The sequence below is a fragment of the Pelophylax lessonae genome (genome assembly GCF_965119305.1).
Source record: "Pelophylax lessonae genome assembly, chromosome: 6".
NCBI lineage: Eukaryota > Metazoa > Chordata > Amphibia > Anura > Ranidae > Pelophylax > Pelophylax lessonae.
The window spans coordinates 170,082,432-170,104,552 of record NC_138773.1 but is presented as its reverse complement, the minus strand read 5'-3'; the positions used below and the strand labels follow the sequence as shown (position 1 = coordinate 170,104,552).

Below are 22,121 nucleotides of genomic sequence, written 5' to 3'. Positions count from 1 at the left end.
TCGTTCAAAATTTTCCAGGCACAAAGCACTGGAGAAGCACAGGCAGGGCACTGGAAAAGTCACCAGGCAATCCTGTGCTGAAATGGCATGATACAGTATGATCTGTTAGGATCACAGCTTTGTATCATGTCATTTGTGTATTTACACTTTTGAATTTGCCGCCGGTTCCTCCACCCTGCGTCGCAGCGCTCGCAGGGAAGTGAACCGGAAGGCAAGTGCCGGCAATTGGCCATGCACAGAGCGGGGAGAGTGTGAGGACAGCGGGGGATCGCAGGGAAGGTGAGTAACATTCTGGGGTAATCCCGAGTGTGGCTCGGGGTTACCGCTTTCGGTACTGAAATTTAACCCCGAGCCACACTCGGGAATACCGCCAGGGGGGTTAAACCCATAACTCACGATTCTTCATGGGGGTGCCGAGGATGTGACCTAAATATTTCACAAGCACACTTAACTTTCTACTGCAAGAGGTAAAAGGTTTCAAATTTATTGCCCTTTTTTTCTTTTTATTCTATTGATTTTTTTCTAATGGCTGCTACATTAACCTTATTGTCTTTTAATGTGCGGGGGCTATGCTCACCCCAGAGGAGGGGACAGCTGTGGAAGGACCTGCGTCATCTACACCCTGATATTTATTCCTGGAGACGTACTTCACTGCCACCTCCACACCTTGTTAGCCATTACAACCGTACAATCAATGGGAACCATGTGTATCTCCCATTCCGAAGGCAAGGGGGGGTTTCTTTTGCCATACGTAAAACACGTCAATTCTCTCTGGTAGCTTCCAAAATAGACCCGGAGGGTAGATTTTGTTTCCTTTTTAAAGGTTTGATTCATGGTCAGAAATATACAACCACAGCTCTTTATGCCCCAAATTCTAGGACGGTCGCATTCCTCCTGGACACTTTGAGGCAACTCCTTGATTTTCGGGAGGGTATGGTCTTGCTTCAATGTGGTCCTTGACCCGGATTTAGATTCCTCCTCAGGCAGGACTTCCTTTTCATTTAGAGCTCTGAAACACATCAGGAAGTTTCTGCGAGTTACATCTAGTCGATTTTATTGTTTTAATATTCACTAACACATGTTGTTTTTGTGACTAGCAGCTCATATAATTCGAGAAATTTGTTTGCACATATTAAACCTAGGAGTGGTCTTGTGACTAATTACTAGTCATATATTTTTCCATCTAGTCGATTGCTGGAGAGTGATGAATACGAAAGTCAAAGACTTCAGTTACTATTCTAAAATCCACGACACCTATTCCCTTCTGGATCTTATTTTTGTAGACCAGTTTTATCTAAGTACTATTACTTCGTCCTCCATCGGTTCCATAACCATATCCGATCACTCACTAATCCACCCCCCCCCCCCCTCCCCTGACGCACAACAAAGGGTAAGAACATGGCAACTTAATGAAACCCTCTTAGACAACCCTTCTATTTTGAATTTGGTAAAATGTTCTTTACAGCTTTACTTTGAATTAAATTCTACAAATGAGATGTCTCCACATGTGCTCTAGGATGGTCATGAAGCCATGATTAGGATTAGAGGGGAGTTTATCGTTCATGGGACTAGAGGTAAAAAACAAAAGCAGTGAGAGATCTCGGACCTACTTTCTAAAATCCACACTCTAGAACTTAAACATAAGAGCCACCGTGATCCCACAAATGCTGAATCTCTGGATACCCTCTGACAGGCTTTATCTCAATGCCTGTTTAGCACCCTCCTAGTCAGGTGCTAGGTAAAAGCATCAGATTGCTTTCCTGCTTATCAGGGAGCAGGATTTCTAGTTAGGCCTGTTACGTGTGTCCAGGTGTGATTCACTTGGTCTGAGGGAGTGTCCCCACTGTATCCAATAGGGGAGCCTGTTGGAAGGTGGAGGAAACCCAGCCAGTGACACACAGGCTTTTGTGGCAGTTCCAGTGGGAGGGCACAACAGTGGCGCATCCTGGGATTGATCATAAAAGCCAGGGACACATGTGACAGGGCATCTTTGGCGGGAAGCAGTGTCCCAGGAGCAGGGTGATGGCTGTCTCTCCTCCTTTCAGCAGGGAAAGTGATCACAGGCAGTCGGCCTGGGGAACCAGAGTGTGGTGCTGAACTGAAAAGTCCAGGATGCTGATGGCAGAGTGTAAGGCAGAGCTCACTGAAGAAAAACAGTGCCCGTCAGTGCCAGGGGTCTGCCCAGGAAGGGGACCACTCCAGTGAGCTCAGAGGACAAGAGCTTGCACACACGGTCAGTAAGAAAGGGGGTGCCAAGTTAGACTCTGAAGAGCGATTCACAAGATAGTTCATTATTCAGATCTTCAAATCAGTGGCAGGGTGAAGCAGCGGTCTTGCTGAATTTGACAGTTCGTGTCCTCAACATTTGTGCATAGTTCAAGTTGGAGTATCCCACTCATCCCTTCTCCCATCCAAGTTCAAATAAAATACAAAAAACCAAATCCCCTGGTCTGTTTACTGACTAAGCCAAGGACTTAAAGTGCTAAGAATTTACAAGTTGTTGCTAAGGGTAACCCAGGGGAATCCGTTCTCAGCAGCTCCCAAGGGGGCAGTGCTACACCTGGAACGCAGGGAAAAGGATAGGTTGCATTTTTGGGTACACCGCTTCTATGAACATGGCAAAAAATTTGGGATAATGCTGGCTCGCGTGTTAAGGAGACAGCAAGCTTCCCATCATGTTCACTCTTTTATTAGTACAAGATAGACCTGTCTTTGATTCAACTTCCATAGCCAGAGATTTTCAACATTATAAGTTCCTCCTATAATATTGATCTGACTACCCCTGCAGGGAATTCTACAATTCTCTCTGAACCGATTCATTCATATTTGCAAAAATAATTGCGGACTTGCCCCATGGTAAAAATCTGGGCTCAGACGGCTTCACAAATCAGTATTATAAAAAAAACTACTCTCCACCCTTGTTGATGTGAGCGTACTTTAACCACATCACGCTGGATAATTATTTGCTACTGGAGGCCCTCCTGGCCCACATAATAGTATTGCCCAAACCGAGACGAGATTCCCAGCACTGTGCCAATTATCGGCCCATATCTCTACTGAATTCGGACACTAAAATTCTAGCCAAACTCCTTGCGGTTCGCTTTCAGGACCATTTTGCAACCTTGATCCGTCCGGGCCAGGTGGGCTTCGTGGTAGGCCGTGAGGCACGTGACAATACCATCCATGCATTGCATGTCCTACATTGGGCTCAGACTCGCCCTGATGATGAACCCTGCGTTGTACTGTCGATGGATGCAGAAAAAGCCTTGGACAGGGTTAATTGGACCTACATGATGGAAGTGTCGCAATCCCTTGGGCTTGATGAGAGAATACTTGGGCGGATTAGGCATTGTACAGCGACCACAGAGCAAAAGTGAAAGTCTATAGGACTCTTTCAGAACCCTTTGACATTCACAATGGAACAAGACAGGGTGCCCACTGTCACCATTACTCTTTGTATTCCTTTTGGAACCCTTCCTTTAGGCAGGTCCATAATAATCAAGATATAGCTGTGGTTAAAATTGGGAAAGTGGAACACAAAATATAAGCTCCCAAACTTCTCTGCCTGTGCTGATTGGGGAACTACGTGTGTTTTTGGAGACTTATCTAATTTCAAACTCCGTTATAATAAATCAGATTTACTCCACATAAATGTTTCTTCTGAGATGATCAATACCCTACAGCAGTGGTCCTCAACCCTGGCCTACAGGGCCCACTAACAGGCCAGATTTGCAAGATAACTGAAATACATCCCAGGTGATATCATTTGCTGCTCAGTGATTGCAGTACTCTAGTCTGCATCTCCCCAAGGTAATACTTAAAATCTGGCCTGTTAGTGGGCCCTGAGGACCGGAGAGGACCACTGCCCTACAGCACTCCTTCCAGTTTCAATGGCGAATAGACTCTCTTCCCTATTTAGGCACATCTAGCTCCTTCAATTTGAAGATATTATATGACAACAATTATGGGAAGCTTATAGATCGGATTGCACTGGACCTGAAGACATGGCATGACTACCCTGACATGGTTCGGACGCATAAATGTGATAAAAATGAACATTCTCCCAAGAATAATATATTTGTTGTATATCATACCGATCTTATTGCCCCAAGCTTTTTTTCAAACGCCTAAAACAATTATTTGTGAACTTTGGCATAATAAACGTCCCAGGCTTGCATATGAGACACTACGCAGACATAAACAGGAGGGAGGGACTTGTCTACCTGATGTCTCTCTATATTATAAAGCTATGACGCTAGTGCGCATCCTGAACTGGACTCATGACGTTTCCACCAAACTCTGGGTCCCATTGGAAAAGACTATGGCAGGCAGAAACCTTGCAGGGACACCATGGTTACAGGCCAGGAACAAGGGACTCTGAGTGGACCTCCCCCTTGACTTGAGGAACTTCCTTTTTTTTTTGGTGTGGGATAGACTAAAGACATGGGGTGAGTATGCTCCTAGGACCCCCCCCCGACACCTCTTTGGGGATTCCCTTGGTTTCCCCCAGGAGAGGACACTCACGTCTTTCAATCCTGGGGAACAGATGGAGACAAGAGATGCGCCAAGTTTGCTCCAGATGGACAGTCGTTAAAATCTCAATACAGAGATTTCCCTATGTCCTCGTGGAGGCACAGGCAAATAAGGGACATCCTCTCTAGATTGAGACCACCACTGCGTTCTGTAGCTACCCTGTCCCACTTCAAATCTTGGTGTTTTACCGCCCTTAGACTCCAGACACTTGCTATCCCAATTAGTGCTCGTGACTCACTCGCAGATGACTCTACTTTTATTAAAGAATGGGAGAGGGAATTGGGGACCGAATTCTCTCCCATACAAATTCAGAAAATTGTTCACCTGGCATACGTCTCCTCCATTAGCACTCGCATTCAAGAATCCTCATACAAATTTATAACAAGATGGTATAGAAACACCCACTCACCTAACTCCAATGTTCCCAGGTTCTGATCCCTCCTGTTGGCGCGGTTGCTTTCACCGGGGTACATTTCTCCATCTTTGGTGGGAGTGTCCCAAGATTAGGAATTTCTGAGATTCAATACTTCCTTGGATCCAGAAAACATCCATACGACCGGTGGAATACACTCCACTGCGATTTCTCTTCCATGATGTTACATCTTCAATCAGAAGATATAAAAAGTGTGTAACCCATCACTTAATTGAATGCAGCTAAATGCCTGATACCAAGATATTGGAAAAAGGTAGCATGATCAACATTGGCAGATTGGAAGAGGGAAGTAAATCGCATCATGGAAGCAGAACGGTGGTTACTCACTACTAAGGATCAATTGGATCGTTTCCGTGATACCCGGTCAGGATAGATGTACTATTCAGCAGAAATCCCTGACACACAGTGACACCCCTTCCAGCCACTCCAGTACCTTTTTACTCTTCCACCTTTCATCTCCTCTTTTTCTATCTTCATATATCTTTTGTTTTGTTGGTTTGAGGTACTTGTCCCATGTAATACATTTATGATCACAACAATCTTAGGATGAGCATGTGGTCCCTTTTTGGGTATGCTCCCTTAGCTCACAGGTTGGATTTAGATGGGTATGTCTATCGATGTACTTTGTTTGGCCTAGGGGCAAAATCTGTTGTGCAATCCACCCTGTAGACCACTTTGATGAACAGTATCTGGACAAATACCTCTTGTTTTGTTTTTTCAATTATCCATGTTGTCACATGTATTTCTCCTTCATACGCTGTGATTTATACAAAAACCTGTATAAATAAAGATTATTCTAAAAAAAAAAAAATTGCACACACTTTTTGATGGAACCCGGCAGGTAGGTTGTTCCAAACATCTTGGAGAACTAACCACAGATTTTGTGGATGTAGGCTGCCTCAATTCCTTCTGTCTCTTCATGTAATCCCAGACAGGCTTGATGTTAAAATGGGGGCTCTATGGGAGTCAAACCATTATTTCAAGGACTGCTAGTTCTTGACATTGGCTGTATGTTTGGGGCCAATCACATGCCTTCCTGATTGTATGGCATGATTGATATCTGCTAGTATTTCCCAGCATCGAGAACACCATTGATTGTGCATAGTTGAGGACCGTAGACACAATGGTTGGCCAAGGAAACTAAATGCAGTAGATGAAAGATGCATCATGCTTACTTCCCTTCGGAAAATGTCCAGCAGTGCCATAAGCACAGAACAGTCAAACCAGTGGGACCCTGGTACACCCATCTACTGTCTGGAAAATTCTGGCCAGAAGTGATCTTCATGGAAGAATTGCAGCCAGAAAGCCATACCTCTGATGTGGAAACAAGGCTAAGCGACTCGACTATGCACAAAAACATAGGTACTGGGGTGCAGAAAAATGGCAGCAGGTGCTTTTGATTTTCAAAATTTGGAATATTTGGCTGTAGCAGGAGGCAGTGTGTTCACAGAAGGGCTGTAGAGCAGTACTATGGAGTTTATTTACTAAAGGGAAATCCACTGTACACTACATGTGCACTTGGAAGTGCAGGCACTGTAGATCTGAGGGGGACATGCAAGGAAAATAAAAACAGCGTTTTTGTTTGCACATGATTGAATGATAGAAATCAGCAGAGCTTCCACTCATTTCAGATCTTCCGCTCAGATCTACAGCGACTGCACTTCTGAATTCACTTGCATTGCAATTGCAGTGCACAGTGGATTTGCCTTCAGTAAGTAAACCCCTATGAGTGTTTTCAGGGAACAGTGAAGCAGGGTGGAGGTTCCTTGCAAGTTTGGGGCTGCATTTCTGCATATAGAGTTGGAAGTTGGGTCAGGATCAAGGGTGACCTCAATGCTGTGAAATACAGGCTGTTACTTATCCATCATGCCATACCATCAGGGAGGCGTGTGATTGGCCCCAAATTTATTCTGCAGTAGGACAGTGACCCCAAAAATACAGCCAATGTCATTAGGAACGATCTTCAAAAACTGTCTGCAAGTGTGCCTAAAAAAAAAATTAATGCTATTTTAAAGGCAAAGAGTAGTGACACCTAATATTGATTTGATTTGGATTGTTCTTCTATTAATTTACTTTACATTTTGGTAATTGATCAAAATAAACCTGTACTCTTTCTATTTTCTTTCTTTACAGCATTTTTCACACCTGCCTAAAACTTTTTACACAGCACCTTATTACCCAAGGGTTGATTACTTCTAAAGGGATCCAGACTCAGCAACTTTCCTCATTAGGACACTGCAAGGACTGTCTGTCCGTTCTCATCCGATCCGCCAGGGTTTCCATCTGTCCGGTTTTGACGAATCGGATCGGATGTCAGCAAACATGTCTCAGCTGACTTCTGATGCCTCATAAAGATGCATGGGGTGTCCGTTCAGGTCTGCCAAAAAAACGGACAGGCGGATCTGAACTCCCTGTGTGAAAGGGGCCTTACACTTTAAGTGAAAGTATAGATGGACCTTTTGAAAATGTTTTGTTTTAGTGTAAAAGATGCAAAGTATAGTGTTTTTTTTGTTTTTTTTTTTTTTTTTTTTTAAATTAAATGATTGCTTATCGTCAAAATATGTTTTTGAAAGAAAAAAGTAATGTGCTGGTATTCTTCCATTTTGCAGAGATTGCAATAAGCCCCAATAACCATGAGGTACACATCTACAAGCAAAATGGGAACCAGTGGGTGAAGGTGCATGAGCTAAAGGAGCACAATGGACACATTACAGGTATAACATGGAGGAATCAAGGTGTATTTTTACTTTTGCAGCCAACTTGGGATAACAACTATTTTATATTTGTTACATATTTTCTCTCACATTAAAAATTGCTGCTTACTTTTTTTTAACTGGGGATATTGTTAGGATACATATACATTATAATTATTGCAATGAAACAATAAACATGAAACCCACATGGAAAGCAGTATCTCCTTAGTTGTTCACATACGTGTACCGAGAGGTAGCATTGTCCACAGAAGTCAATCTTGAGTTCCACCAGAAGGCCCACACTTTATTAAATTTTTTTCCTATGTTTTTGTGCATCGTTGAGTCTCTTCGCCTTGTTTCCACATGGAAGATATAGATTTCCATCCACAATTCCTCCATGAAGACCACTTCTGGCCAGACTTCTCGAGACAGTAGATGGATGCACCTGGGTCCAACTAGTTTCCACCAGTTCTGTACCGATGGCACTGCTGAATATCTTCCAATATGGAAGTAAGCATGAGGTTTTTCATCTACTGCATTAAATTTCCTTGGCCGACCATTGCGTCTATGGTCATCATTGTTGCCCGTTCAATGGTGTCTTCAATACAGGGAGATACTTCTCCATCATGCCATACCATCAGGGAGGTTAAATGGTTGGTTAACAATATAGGCAGAGAGATAATATAAATAGTTTTCTATGAATTTAATGGTATAATGTTTGTATGTATAATTACACTGACATACAAATATTTAATAAGATTTTTACAATCTAGCGACATGAAACACAGAAGAGAAGACTAACAAACATGAAACATTTATAACTTAAGGCTACATTCACACCTGAGCGTAGCGTTTTCGCGCGTTTTTTACCGCGATTTTACCGTGATTTTACCGCGATTTACAGGCGTTTTTTGTGCAGGCGTTTTTTGATTGAATAGATACCAATGGAAAACGCCTGTAATCTGCCCAAAAAGAAGCTCATGTACTTTTTTGAGCGTTGGGCGTTTTGCTTACAGCGTCAAAACGCTCAGATGTGAACAGGGGCCATTGAAATGAATAGGATTTGTCTTGTTGGGCGTTTTGAGAGCTGATCCTAGAGCAGAAACTCCCCAAAAACGCCCCAAAACGCCTAGATGTGAACGGAGCCTAAACCGGCCGGTGTGTTTTGTAAACATTTGTCAGGAGCACATATTATCATTCTAGAGTGGACATTGGTTCTATTAACAGCCTTTCAGACAACACTGAGAAATCTTCCACCAGATCTCCCAACAAAATCAAACATTTGGCTCCAAGACAAACACAATCAACACAAGCATCAATATTCCATTATCTCACAGCTGCTTTCCATATCAAGAATTTTTCTTTCTTTTTTCATATAAGGCAATTTAAGTTGCAACATATACGCAGCATTAAGTGAGATAGTTTTCAGTATCGTTACAGCTCAATTGAGCATCAGCTTATTTCATCTCTGGGATAGGATGTCTCCTTTGGTGGTGTAACACATATCATTCAACAAAATGTCTATTCAATAAGCCAATATTGTAACACTGTTCTCAAACGTTATTACACACTCCAAGGAGTGTCGGAACTTCCATTCTTTTGAAATTCGAGCTTCTGAAGGGACCTTGTCAAGGAAGTACTTATTATTAGAGTTGATTTAGCAACAGCTAAGGAATTCCTTTGCTCCTGACAAATGTTTACAAAACACACCGGCTGGTTTAAGTTTTAGTCCCCGTTCAAACTGGGGCGACCTGTGAGGCGACTTGAGCCTCACAGGTCGCCTTCCATAGAGAAGCTGCGGACCCGTTCTAATAGGAGCGACACAAGTCACTCCGACTTAGAAAAAGGGTCCGGAGCTTCTTTGGGGCGACCTTCATAGACTTCAATGTTATGAAGTCCGTGCCGGCCGCTCCGAGGTCGCGGCGCGCTGCTCGCACCGCGACCTCGGAGGTAGCCCCGGGAAGTCGGATCGCCCCAGTGTGAACGGGGCCATATATGTTTCATGTTTATTAGTCTTGTCTTCTGTGTTTCATGTCGCTAGATTGTAAAAATCTTATTAAATATTTGTATGTCAGTGTAATTATACATACAAACATTATACCATTAAATTCATAGAAAACTATTTACATTATCTCTCTGCCTATATTGTTAACCAACCATTTAACCTCCTTTTTTCTTCTGCACTCTTTGTGGAATATTTTTAGTATGTCTAGATTGGTTAGGCTGGTAACCATAAAAAGCATGTGAATGCATAGCAGAGCATTAATTTCTATGAGAATTTAAAATTATTTTTTTCCCCTACTTTATATTTTTTATTCATACCGTCAGGGAGGCCTGTAATTGGCTCCATTTTTATTCTGCAACAGGATAACGACCCCATACATACAGCCAATGCCATTGAAACGAAACTCCAACTTTCTTTTTACTAGACCTGAATGGAATGGTCAGTCCCAGCATAGATCATACCTCCTGTACCATGTTGCCCTGTTGTCTGTAGATCTGATATTCTGAGTTTTAGTTGAGGCTTTGTACCATGTGACACTCTGTATAGTCTGGATATAGACAGCCTTCCATAGCCACTTCCTGCTCCATCTCTAGCCTAGAACACTCCCCTCTGTAGTCTGTCTGTACAAATGATGTAACATCCTTCATAGCTCTAATGGTGGGTGGGATTGAATACATCCTCATTCACATTCAATCCCACCCAGTCACACTTGCAGTGAGTCCCGACCTCCCAAGTCCCATCTCACAGATAACCGCATTATTCAAAATCAAATCGTACACGCCTTCATACACAGCCTGTTCTGAAAGCTAGCTGTACTGATGCTGGGAGGGATGAATAAATGTGGATTGCTGTGCATTTGGAAATGCGCAGATGTGAATGAATGGTAATGCAAAATAAAATACATTTTCTTTTTTCTATTCTGCAATTTTCCTAAGCTTGTGGCAAAAATGAAATTTTCAAAAGACTTGCTATGCCCTTCAGAAGATACCTTGAGCAGCGTTTCTCAACCTTTTTTTAGTCAAGGCACCCTTTAAAAATGATGGACAGTCTCAAGGCGCCCCATTCTAAAATGTAAAAACTATTCAAATAGTCTTACATAATGCAGCAACATCCACAAGTACAAGTAGGGCACCCAACGTTAGAGGTGATTTATTCTTCCTAAGCAAATCCACTTTTGTAAACTGGTACTGACTAGGATTCCAATGTTTCTCTTCTCCCTCAGCTTTTCACTATCATTCAGCTAATGTGAGGGGCAGGGGAGGGTCAAACAAGGATGCTATACATGCGATTGACATCCTCCTTATCAACAGATAATGCCGATGACCGTTAGGATGCAGGCAGTTAGAAGGTTCTAATTGTGCACAATGAAAACCTTTTTTTTTTTTTTTTAAACAATTTTTGGGCAATTTTTAGCCATTTTGCCAAGGCACCCCTGAAGAAACCTCAAGGCACCCCAGGGTGCCTGGGCACACTGGTTGAAAAAGGCTGCCTTGGAGCATTTGCTTTCTGAAATTGGGCCATTATGGGTGTTTCTTCTCTCCTGGCACTTCAGGGACTTAAGAAATGTGATAGGTAGTTAACCACTTAAGCCCCGGAAGATTTTACCCCCTTCCTGACCAGGGCCTATTTTGCGATTCGGCACTGCGTGATTTTAACGGACAATTGCGCGGTCGTGCGACGCTGTACCCAAATGAAATTGACGTCCTTTTTTTTCCCACAAACAGAGCTTTCTTTTGGTGGTATTTGATCACCTGTGCGATTTTTTTTTTTTTTTTTTTTTTTTTTTTTTTGGATCATGCGCTATAAACAAAAAAAAGAGCGACAATTTTGCAAAAATAACAATATTTTTCACATTTTTTAATATGAAATTCCCCCAAAAAAATGTAAAAATCAAATTTTTTTAACATTTTAGGCCAATTTGTTTTCTGCTACATATGTTTGGTAAAAAAAAAAAACCCGCAAAAAGCGTATTTTGATTGGTTTGCGCAAAAGTTATTGCGTTTTACTAACTAAGGGAAAGATTTTTATCTTTTTTTTTTTTTTTTTTTTAACGAGTAATGGCGGCGATCTGCGATTTTTGACACTGGCAGAGAAGGGGTTAACTTTATTTGAGAAGGAGGGGTTAAGTGTGTCCCTAGGGGCGTGCTTCTAACTGTGATTGGATGTGGCTGTTTGTGTAAGAACAGAGAAATACGATCCTGCATAGCAGGACCGTATGATCCCTGCACTTACACAGAGAATGACAGGCGGCTTTGTTTACATTAGCCGCCTGCCTTTCTCCCGCTGTCCCGGACGATTGCGAGTGAGCGGCGGACATCGGGTCCGCCGCTCACACGCGCGCGGGGGGGGGGGTCCGTGAACGAGCGGGGCGGGAGCGCGCCTCCGGCGGTGCGCACTCGCCCCCTAGAGCCTCAAAGGCTAGCAACGTAGTACTACGTTGCTTTGCCTGTGAGGGGCTGACTGCCGACGTAGTCGTGCGGCGGTCGGCAAGTGGTTAAGAAAAATAAGATGTGTAATTGATGCTTCTTGAAAACCCAAAGGTGCTCCTTGGATTTTTGGATCCTCTATGCATCTAGGCTAAGAAAAAGCCTCATGTATGTGTTATCCTCATACTCGGGAGGAGAAGCAGAATGTGTTTTGGGATGTAATTATAATTATGTATGTTGTGTGAGGAAAAAAAAAAAACCTTGTTAAAATAACTTTGTGGGAAAAAAAAAAACACTTTCACAATTTTCTTAAAATTAATTTCTTAAAAAGCCGGTTTCCTACTGCACATATGTAAGTCGCGCCGCGCCTTGTGAATGGTCCTTTAGTCTTCTGGGACCTGTGATGTGTTCCAGTAGAGCAGGGATGTCAAACTCAATTTAATTGGCGGCCGCATCAGCATTATGATTGCCCTCAAAGGGCCAGTTGTGTCTGTTAGACTGTATAAATGTATCTACTGCAATTCTGAAAAGGAGGGTCGCACACGGCTGGTGTCATCCACAAGAAACTTTACTAGAGACTGCTCAGAGAGAATTTGGTTCTGCCATGGTGTTCCTTCTGAAGTCTCCAATAAGGTTTCTTGTGGATTATACCAGTGGTGTGCGACCCTCCCTTTCAACCCCCCCCCCATTAGAAGTCAAGAGTCTTCCACCCTTACATCACAGTGCACCCCCTTAACTTGTGCTGCTGCTAGGAAGAAGCTGGAGGATAAGCTTCAGGAGAGGTGCAAGGAGGCCACATGAAATGGCCTGGAGGGCCGCATTCGACCCCCGGGCCTTGTGTTTGACACGTGCAGTAGAGTGTTGAGAAAGGGGGGGGGGGACACCCGCCAAATGTGGCAGGAGCTTCGCTTTAAGCCCTGGAAGATTTTACCTCCTTCATAACAAGGCCATATTGTGCTATTCAGCTCTGAGCTATTTTCGCTGGCTATTGTGCGGTCACTCAACGCTGTACAAAATTACTTTATTTTTTTTAATTTTTTTTACACAAACAGAAAATTTTGGGAAAAAAAAACAATATTTTCTACTTTCTGTACATATCCAATAACTTCATATTTCTTTATAACTGTAGGCCAAAATGTATTCTGCTACTTGTCTTTGGTAAAAATAAAAAAATATTATCCCAATGGTTGTATATTAATTGGTCTGTGTGAAAGTTAGGGTCTACAGACTATGGGATATACAGTATCTCACAAAAGTGAGTACACCCCTCACATTTATGTAAATTTTTTTTTTTTTATTATATCTTTTCATGTGACAACACTAAAGAAATTACACTTTGCTGCAATGTAAAGTAGTGAGTGTACAGCTTGTATAACAGTGTAAATTTGCTGTCCCTTCAAAATAACTCAACACACAGCAATTACTGTCTAAACTGCTGACCACAAAATTGAGTACAACCCCTAAGTGAAAAGTGTGAGCAGGTGTGTTAAATTTGGTGTTATCACTCTCTCTCTCAATCTGGGCACTGGAAGTTCAACATAGCATCTCATGGAAAAGAACTCTCTGAGGATCTGAAAAAAAGAATTGTTGCTCTACATAAAGATGGTCTAATCTATAAGAAGAATGACAAGACCCTGAAACTGAGCATCAGCATGGTGGCCACGACCATACAGCGGTTTAACAGGACAGGTTCCACTCAGAACAGGCTTTTCCATGGTTGGCCAAAGAAGTTGAGTGCACATGCTCAGCTTCCTATCCAGAGGTTGTCTTTGGGAAATAGACGTATCTGTGCTGCCAGCATTGCTGTAGAGTTTGAAGGAGTGGGGGGTCAGCCTGTCAGTGCTCAGACCATATGCCGCACACTGCATTAAATTAGTCTGCATGGCTGTCATCCCAGAAGGAAGCCTCTTCTAAAGATGATGCACAACAAAGCCCGCAAACAGTTTGCTAAAGACAAGCAGACTAAGGACTTGGATTACTGGAACCATGTCCTTTGGTCTGATGAGACAAGGATAAACTTATTTGGTTCGAATGGTGTCAAGGGGAGGAGTACAAAGACAAGTGTGTCTTGCCTACAGTCAAACACGGTGGTGGGAGTGTCATGGTCTGGGGCTGCATGAGTGCTGCCGGCACTAGGGAGCTACAGTTCATTGAGGGAACCATGAATGCCAACATGTACTGTGACATACTGTCCCCTCCCTTCGGAGACTGGGCCGCAGGGCAGTATTCAAACATAACGACCCCAAACACACCTCCAAAACAACCACTGTGCTGCTAAAGAAGCTGAGGGTAAAGGTGAGGGACTGGCCAAGCATGTCTCCAGACCTAAACCCTATTGAGCATCTGTGGGGCATCCTCAAACAGAAAGTGGTGGAGCGCAAGGTCTCTAACATCCACCAGCCCTGTGATGTCATCATGAAGGAGTGGAAGAGGACTCCAGTGGCAACCTGTGAAGCTCTGGTGAACTCCATGCCCAAGAGGGTTAAGGCAGTGCTGGAAAAAAGAGGTGGCCACACAAAATATTGACACTTTGGGCCCAATTTGGACATTTTAAATGAGGGTGTACTCGCTTTTGCCAGTGGTGGAGACATTAATGTCTGTGTGTTGAGTTATTTTGAGGGGGCAGCAAATTTACACTGTTATACAAGCTGTACACTCACTACTTTACATTGTAGCAAAGTGTCATTTCTTCAGTGTTGTCACATGAAAAGATATAATAAAATATTTACAAAAACATGAGGGGTGTACTCACTTTTGTGAGATGCTGTATATTTGAAAAATGATCCATCCTGATGTACTGATGGCTGATCTCATTTCTTGACCCCCTTCAAATTACAAGACAGTACCAATGCCCCCCCCCCCCCCCCCACCGCCAATTACCCCTTTTTGGAAAGTAGACAGTCTAAGGTGTGTGGTAAAAATTACTTTTTTGAAGTTGTATCTTTTTTTAATTAAGAAACTAAATAAAATGTGGGTTTTGTTTTCACAATTTATTTTTACATGCTGTCACCAGCGCAGTACATCATCATATTACTGGTGTGGTGGTGGATCAGGGACACTGACTGGTAATATGTTTAAAAAAAACAAAGTTACTTTTTTTAATTCAACTCCTAAATATATATTTTTTAATTTTTTTTTAACATTTAACAACATGAATGAGTTTCATTCATTCCAAATGTAGCTGCATTCTTCTGTGTCGGGGGGGGGGGGGTACTGTGCTCCCCTCCCCTAAACCGGAGCAGGCACAATGACGTACATGTAGGTGATTGTGCTTGCACGTGCTGCCTGCCGTAAAATTACTGTTGGGTGGTCAGCAAGTGGTTAATGTATTTTCTGAAATTCATCTTTTTTTTTTTTGATCTTTAAAGGCATAGACTGGGCTCCTAAAAGTGATCGTATAGTGACCTGTGGAGCTGATCGCAATGCTTATGTGTGGAGCCAAAAAGATGGAGTATGGAAACCTACATTGGTTATCTTGCGTATAAATCGAGCAGCAACCTTTGTCAAGTGGTCACCTTTGGAAAATAAGTTTGCAGTGGGGAGCGGAGCAAGACTCATATCCGTGTGCTACTTTGAGTCAGAAAACGACTGGTGAGCATTACTCCTAGAATCCAAGAATTCTAGATACTCCTAGAATCCCGCATAGATATAAGCAGAAATTGTATAATATCAGCTGTTTGAAGTGGTTGTAAACCTCAGACCTGAAAAATGAACAAAGCATATCCCTCTATAGTGTGTGCTTGTCTCAATTAAGAGCACAAAGTGTAATTTTTGTCTGCTGCCTTTTTTTACTCTATCAGCATAAATCACTTCTAACAAGTTTTCCTGATAGTAAGAGAAAAATTGTGACAGGTGATGAACCTCTAGCTGATTAACAGCCCCATCTCTGTTCCTGTGTCAAGGGGGGTGTGTCCCTTCCCTTCAGTCAGATGTTAGAATTCTCCTCACTTAGCTCTGCAGAGTGTAACTTCAGCTCTCCACACCCCTTTTTTCTGATTTCTCAGACAATCTTTAAAATTCAGAACTTGTGTAGGAGGATTTGTTTAATCTCTGTATCACCTGAGGTCAGTCCCTTCACTTGGTATATGTAAGTGTCTACAACCACTTTGTTTACTTTTTTCTTTGAAAACTGTAGTGATAAAAATAAAATAGGACAAACTAATTGTGGTAGAGGGGAGGGAGTGAAATGGTTAACATTGAATTTGTTAAACAGGCCATTGCACACAATACATTTTCATCAAGCAGCTGTCCATATTCCCCCTCCATGCACCTGATGGGAAATAATTTGTTCCCAGCATAGTAGCCAATAGTACCTGTTTTTGTGTGTGTTTTTTAGTTTTGCAAAAGTGCTTATGTCACTATCTAAAATGGGAAATATCCGTTTGTGTACATTTGATTGGTTACCCAGCCCCAGTAACACTTTCCATCTATAAAAATATTCACTGCAATATTTTCTGGGCTCTTGGCTGCTTAAATTCTCATAATAAAATTAAACTGAGTAAAAGCCCAGTAAACACCTCCAAGATTTTTTTTTTTTTTTGGTGTTATCTATAAATTTCCCAGCCCTTTGCTTTGACTAGCTCGGGCGTTGCTCTGCCAGTTTTTTTTTTTTTTTTTAACACCCATAGGTGTGAGCCCTTACAGGGCAAATCTCATTCCAGTGCCATCTATGTATACCACATTTCTTTATTGTACATCATGGGACACACAGCAGGCTATAATCATGACTACCTTAGTTATGTGCCACCTATAGGTGAATGGACACTGGCAGACAATAAACCAAGTCCCCCCCCATAAAACCCCTCCTACTCAGGAACAACTTAATTTTTTGCCTGTGTCCTAAAGGTGATTGTGACAGGAGTCACTTTGGTTGGGGGGCCCGTGGAACACAGCTTACCTTAGAGAGGTTGGGAAATACCTCTCTCAGCCCCCTAGGCCCCTCTTATGTCTAAGTCACCCTGTGTCTATTAGGGACACAGGGTGACCAAGAAGCCCAGTCTGGCCTGCCCAAACCAGACTTCCACAGACTGATCGGTTATGAGAGCTCCATGCTCCCTTCCGGTACAAACCTACAAACTATGTGGAACTTTGTCAAGGAAGCTGCCATGATGGATTGACTTTTTGGGACTTGTTACCCAACTAACTCAGGCACAGACCGATTGGAGGTCCGGTACCTCATTAGTCTACCTTTGGGGGGGGGGGGGGGGATATGTGACTGTACTCGCCGTCACTGGGAGTGAAAGACAGATACTTAATGGTTTGGATTGCTTCAAATGGGTTCTATTTTTACTTATGTTAATGTGTATTGAACTTCAATGTCAGAGACAGGCTCTCTCTATTGTCTGTGTATTGAGGTGAAACGTGTATTCTGTTAAGCCTGTCTGTTCCATTGTTAATTGTTAATGAACTCACATTGTTTCTGTCAAGATGGCTAGATAATAGTTCAGGTTAATTCTATTTCTGTATACAATTTCATCTGCATCTGCATATGATAATGTAATCAGGCAACCCCTACCAGGAAATCCCTGACCTGTGTGTGGTAATCTGATCAGGAGGGGGATGTGCTCATGTGTGTATAAATCGAGTGTGAAACTTTACAATAAAGGAGAAGATTCCAGTACAAGCTAAGTTGTCGACTAGCTTTGAATGGGGGGTGGCTGGAAAATCTGATATCTATGTTCACGACTGGGAGGAAGCCGTATCCTGACGGAAGTCCACAATTGCAGTGTGGGTTGAAGTGATTCCAGCAGGGATCAGAAGATTGGCCAGTTGTCAAGTCCATTCCTACAACTATTACTGAAAGATGGATGGTACCCGGGCCCCGCTATGATGGCTATGGACGCTTGCGGGCATCGTCTGCAATGTGACGCGGGGGGGGTTCCTTTGGGCTATTGTGTACCAATTAAAGGGATTTGTACATGTGTTTTTTTTTTTTTAACAGGTTTTTATACTTGCCTGCTCTGTGCAATAGATTTGCACAGACTGGCTCCGAACCTCTTCTTCCCAGGTCCCCCACTGGCACTTCTGGCTCTGAGATCTATAGGAGTAGGGTCAAAATAGCTTTTGCCCATACTTCTCCTTTTAATAAAAATTTGACTTGCCTGGTGAACAATGTCCAGGTTTTTACAGCCCCAGCTGACAAAAGGTTGGAGAGACTGACTTCCTTTTGCCTTGGCGGGCTCTGCTTTTCAGCCTGCAGTAGCAACCATTGGCATTTGCCAAAGACTTAAGGATCACCTTTTGGCAGTTGGTAAGAAAGGACCCGTCCTGGATCTGTGTTTTGCGATACATGCCCTGAAGGACTCTATCCAGCAAATTTGTCATTTTACTCTGGTATCTGCTCACATGTGGGGGGTTCTTTGGTTGAAAAGCTGGTCCACAAAACTGCCCTGTAAAAAGTTGCTTACAGGTTTTCCCTTTCATGAGGAATGCCTGTTCAGGGAGGATTTGGATAAATGCATCCAAAAGATCTCCTGGTGGAAAGGGGTTCCTCTTGCTACTCAAGAAAAAGGGTAAGTGTCCAGTTAATGAAGGGTCAGTTGCTCCAGCAGGCGGTTCCTCCTCTTCTGGGCAGCCTTTTCAGCGCTACCAGGTGATCAGGTTTGGGTGAAGCCCAAAGTCGAGGGCAAAGGAGACCCTTGCCATCCAAGTCAGGTAATCCAGATTCCAAGTCCTCTTCATTCTAAAGGGGTGCCCCCACTCGTGGGTGAGGGGGAGGTTGCTGGGTTTTGCAGAAGCCTTGCAGAATGAAGTCTCTGACATCTTGGGTTCACCCACTGTCACCCACAGATACAGGTTGGATATTACGTTTTTTTTTCTCCTCCACGGTTAAACAGATCGATTATATCTGTAGATCCGCAAAAAAGGGATTCTCTATTTCAGATGCTCTATCTACCTTTTGCACTGGGGAGGATTGAGCCAGTTCTGGTGACCAAAAGATTCCTTGGCTTCTACTCCAGTCTTTTTACTGTCCCAAAGCCAAACAGCTGATCGTGAACCTCAAAAATCGAAATAGGTTTCTCAGCGTGCAATCTTTTCACATTTAATTGATGCCTTGAGTTGTGGCCTCACTCCAGGAGGGGGATTTTTTTGCATTAATAGACATAAGGGATGCTTATCTCCATGTGTCCATTTTTCCTGCGCACCAGAAATTCATACGTTTTGCGGTAGAGGACCAGCACACTCAGTTTGTGGCCCTGCCTTTTGGTCTGGCCACAGCCCCTTGGGTATTAACAAAGGTGCTGGACTTGTTGAGAGTTCAGGGTGTTGGCATCCTGGGATATTTGGATGACCTGTTTGATAAGAGACCAGTCAGCGCTATGATTGAGAAAAAGTCTCTCTCTCGTTTCATACACTGGAGAGTCTGGGCTGTATTCTGAGGTAGGAGAAGTCCGAGTTAGAGCCAATGCAGAGCCTTGATTACCTGGGCCTGTTTCTGGAGATGGTGCAGGCAAAGAACTTTTTACCAAAACAGAGAAGTTTTTCTCTGAGAAATCAGAAGGCCGTTCTCCAGAGTCTTAGGTTTCCATCTATTCCTCTTTGCGTGAGACTTCTGGGAAAGATATTGGCCACGTTCGAGGCAGTGCCGTGCGCACACTTCCATTGAAGGCCACTACAATGGAAAATCCTATTGGATTGGAACAGAAGAGTCACTGGACTGCCAAATGTCCCTAAAACCCCATTCCTTTGGAAAGTGCTGACTACCGATGTGATGGGGCTTGTATGGGCTATTTTTCAGAGCAGAGGACATGGTTTTCCCAGGAGAGGGGAATGTCCATCAATATTCTGGAGCTTTGAGCAGTCGATCTCGCCCTGGCTTACTGGACAAGTCAACTGTGGGAGCTTCCAGTCAGAGTCCAGTTGGACAATGCCACGGCAATAACGTATATCAATTATCAGGGCAGCTTTAGGAGTCGGCCTGTCCAGGTGAAAGTGGATCATATTCTTGTTTGGGAGAACATCATGTTTCGGCTTTATCGGCAGTTGATATCTTCAGTGTAAAGGATTGGCAGGCAGACTTTCTCAGTTTTCAGAAGTTGGTTCCTGGGGAGTGGTCTCTTCATCCCAAGGTGTTCACTGTGATTTGTCCACATTGGGGCACCCCCCAATGTGGATCTTCTAATGTCCATATTCAGTATGAAACTGGACGGGTTGGTCTCCAGGATGAGAAATGCACAGGTAATGGGATGAATGCCCGGATGACATGACTGTTTCTAATTTATGCAGTCCTGCCAGTTCAGCTTCTTCCCCATCTGTTATTCAGGATCAAGAAGGAGAAAACGTCAGTAATGTTAGTAGCACCAGCTTGGCCCAAAAGTGCATGCTACGTTGACTTTGCGAACTTGGCAGTGGACAGCCTTTGGCCACTGCCGGCCTGGCCAGATCTCCTGTCCTGGGGCCAATATTGCATCCTTCTTTTAAAGTTGCTGCATTTGATGGCTTGACTATTGAGACCCAGGTTTTAAAGGATAACTCCACTTTTGTGGGGGGGGGGAATAGCAAATGAAGAAAAAATATAGTGTATACAATTGCGACACAAGTCATATTGTTATTGAATGTTATTAAAAATGACCTTTCCTTTGTAATCTGCAGCAGCTGTAATTTTCTGAAAATGCAATATCAATAGATAAATGCAATTGAATTTGTATTGACCACACCCCAGAAATATAATTTCCAGCTTGTGTAATTTGGCTCCCCAATTTTCCCAGAAGTCTACACTAAGATACAAGTCAGATTTCATCCCCTGCAACAAAAATGTCATTTTTTGATTGGATACTCCCAATAGGAACACGTCTAAAGGTGATGCTGGCCTAGCGGATTTCCTTATTAGTGCTCTGCAGCTGCACAGCAGATTAATAATTATGAAACCACTCCCAATAGACCCACTCAGCACAGAGGAACAAACAGGGATTTCTACAGAATAACAAAAGGTAGGAATCTGCAATAAAGGTTGTTATAATTCTTGCAATGTACATCACCCAGAGGGGAATTTTTTTTTTTCTCAACAAAAGTTGTTAAGCTTTAAGGGATGGAGGGGTCTCTGGTATGGCTATAGCTACTTTGCTGAAGTCCAGAAGGAGTTATAATGGGACATGGAGATCTTCTATAGCCTGGTGTGAAGCCAGATAGTTTAATCCCTGTAAATGCGTGATCTGCCTAATCAATTTTTTTCCAGAGATTGACTGCCTTACATTCATTGATAACACTTTTGTGCAAGGGGTAACCCATGTGGTTCTACCTGTAATCCCCTTTGACCATGTGATTTGAGGTGGTGTTGTCTGTTTTAGAAACCACCTTTTGAACCAATTTGGAAGGTGTTTTTTTTTTTTTTTTTTTATGGCAATCACTTTGGCGAAGAAAGTGTCAGAACTGGTGGCTCTTTGCTGTAGAGAGCCCTTATTAGTTCTGCATCATAACAAGGTGGTTTTCTTCCTCCATTGTCATTCTAGGTGAAGGTGATTTTGTGTTTTCATATGAATGGGGATGTTGTCATACCTTCTTTTTTTCCTAGTCCTCAATCGCTGGTGAAGAAAGCCCTGCATACATCGAAAGTGGTTCGGGCTGTCAAGCTTTATCTGAATGTCTGCAGCAGTCTCGCAGTTGCATACATTATTTTTTCTGCCTGAGGGTCCTTGGAAAGGCCAGGCAGCTTCCTACTTGACCATTTCGCAGTGGATTCTTCAGCTTATTGCCCAAGCCTATGGCTTGAAGGGTAAGACTCCGCCTTTTCAAGTGAAGGCTCGCTCGAGTAGGAATATGGGCACCTCTTGGTCTATCTAGCATCAAGCGTCAGTGGCTCAGGTCTGCAAGGCTGCAGCTTTGTCTTCGGTACATCCCTTTAGGTTTTTAGGATGTTTTATCATGCTAACGTAAGGACAACTGAGGATACCGCATCTGACCTTTAGTGTTTTGTGGGCACCTTAGTTTTCATTGGGCCTTTTTGGTTGCTATTGTATCTCCCTCCTCTCAAGTGCATTTATTTGGGACATCCCAGGTAGTTATCATTATAGTATGTTCTGTGTCTCCTGATG

General features: G+C 43.1%; 1 protein-coding gene across 3 annotated transcripts in view; it reads left to right on the top strand.

The window, feature by feature from the left end:
- The window catches only part of ARPC1A (actin related protein 2/3 complex subunit 1A), a 69,126-nt gene that overhangs the window by 8,789 nt on the left and 38,216 nt on the right, over window positions 1-22,121 (top strand). For all 3 annotated transcript variants that reach the window (XM_082261201.1, XM_082261200.1, XM_082261202.1), the window contains exons 3-4: window positions 7,576-7,680; window positions 15,459-15,681. In XM_082261201.1, the coding sequence (XP_082117327.1) occupies window positions 7,576-7,680; window positions 15,459-15,681 (328 nt within the window). The remainder of the gene's footprint in view (window positions 1-7,575; window positions 7,681-15,458; window positions 15,682-22,121) is intronic.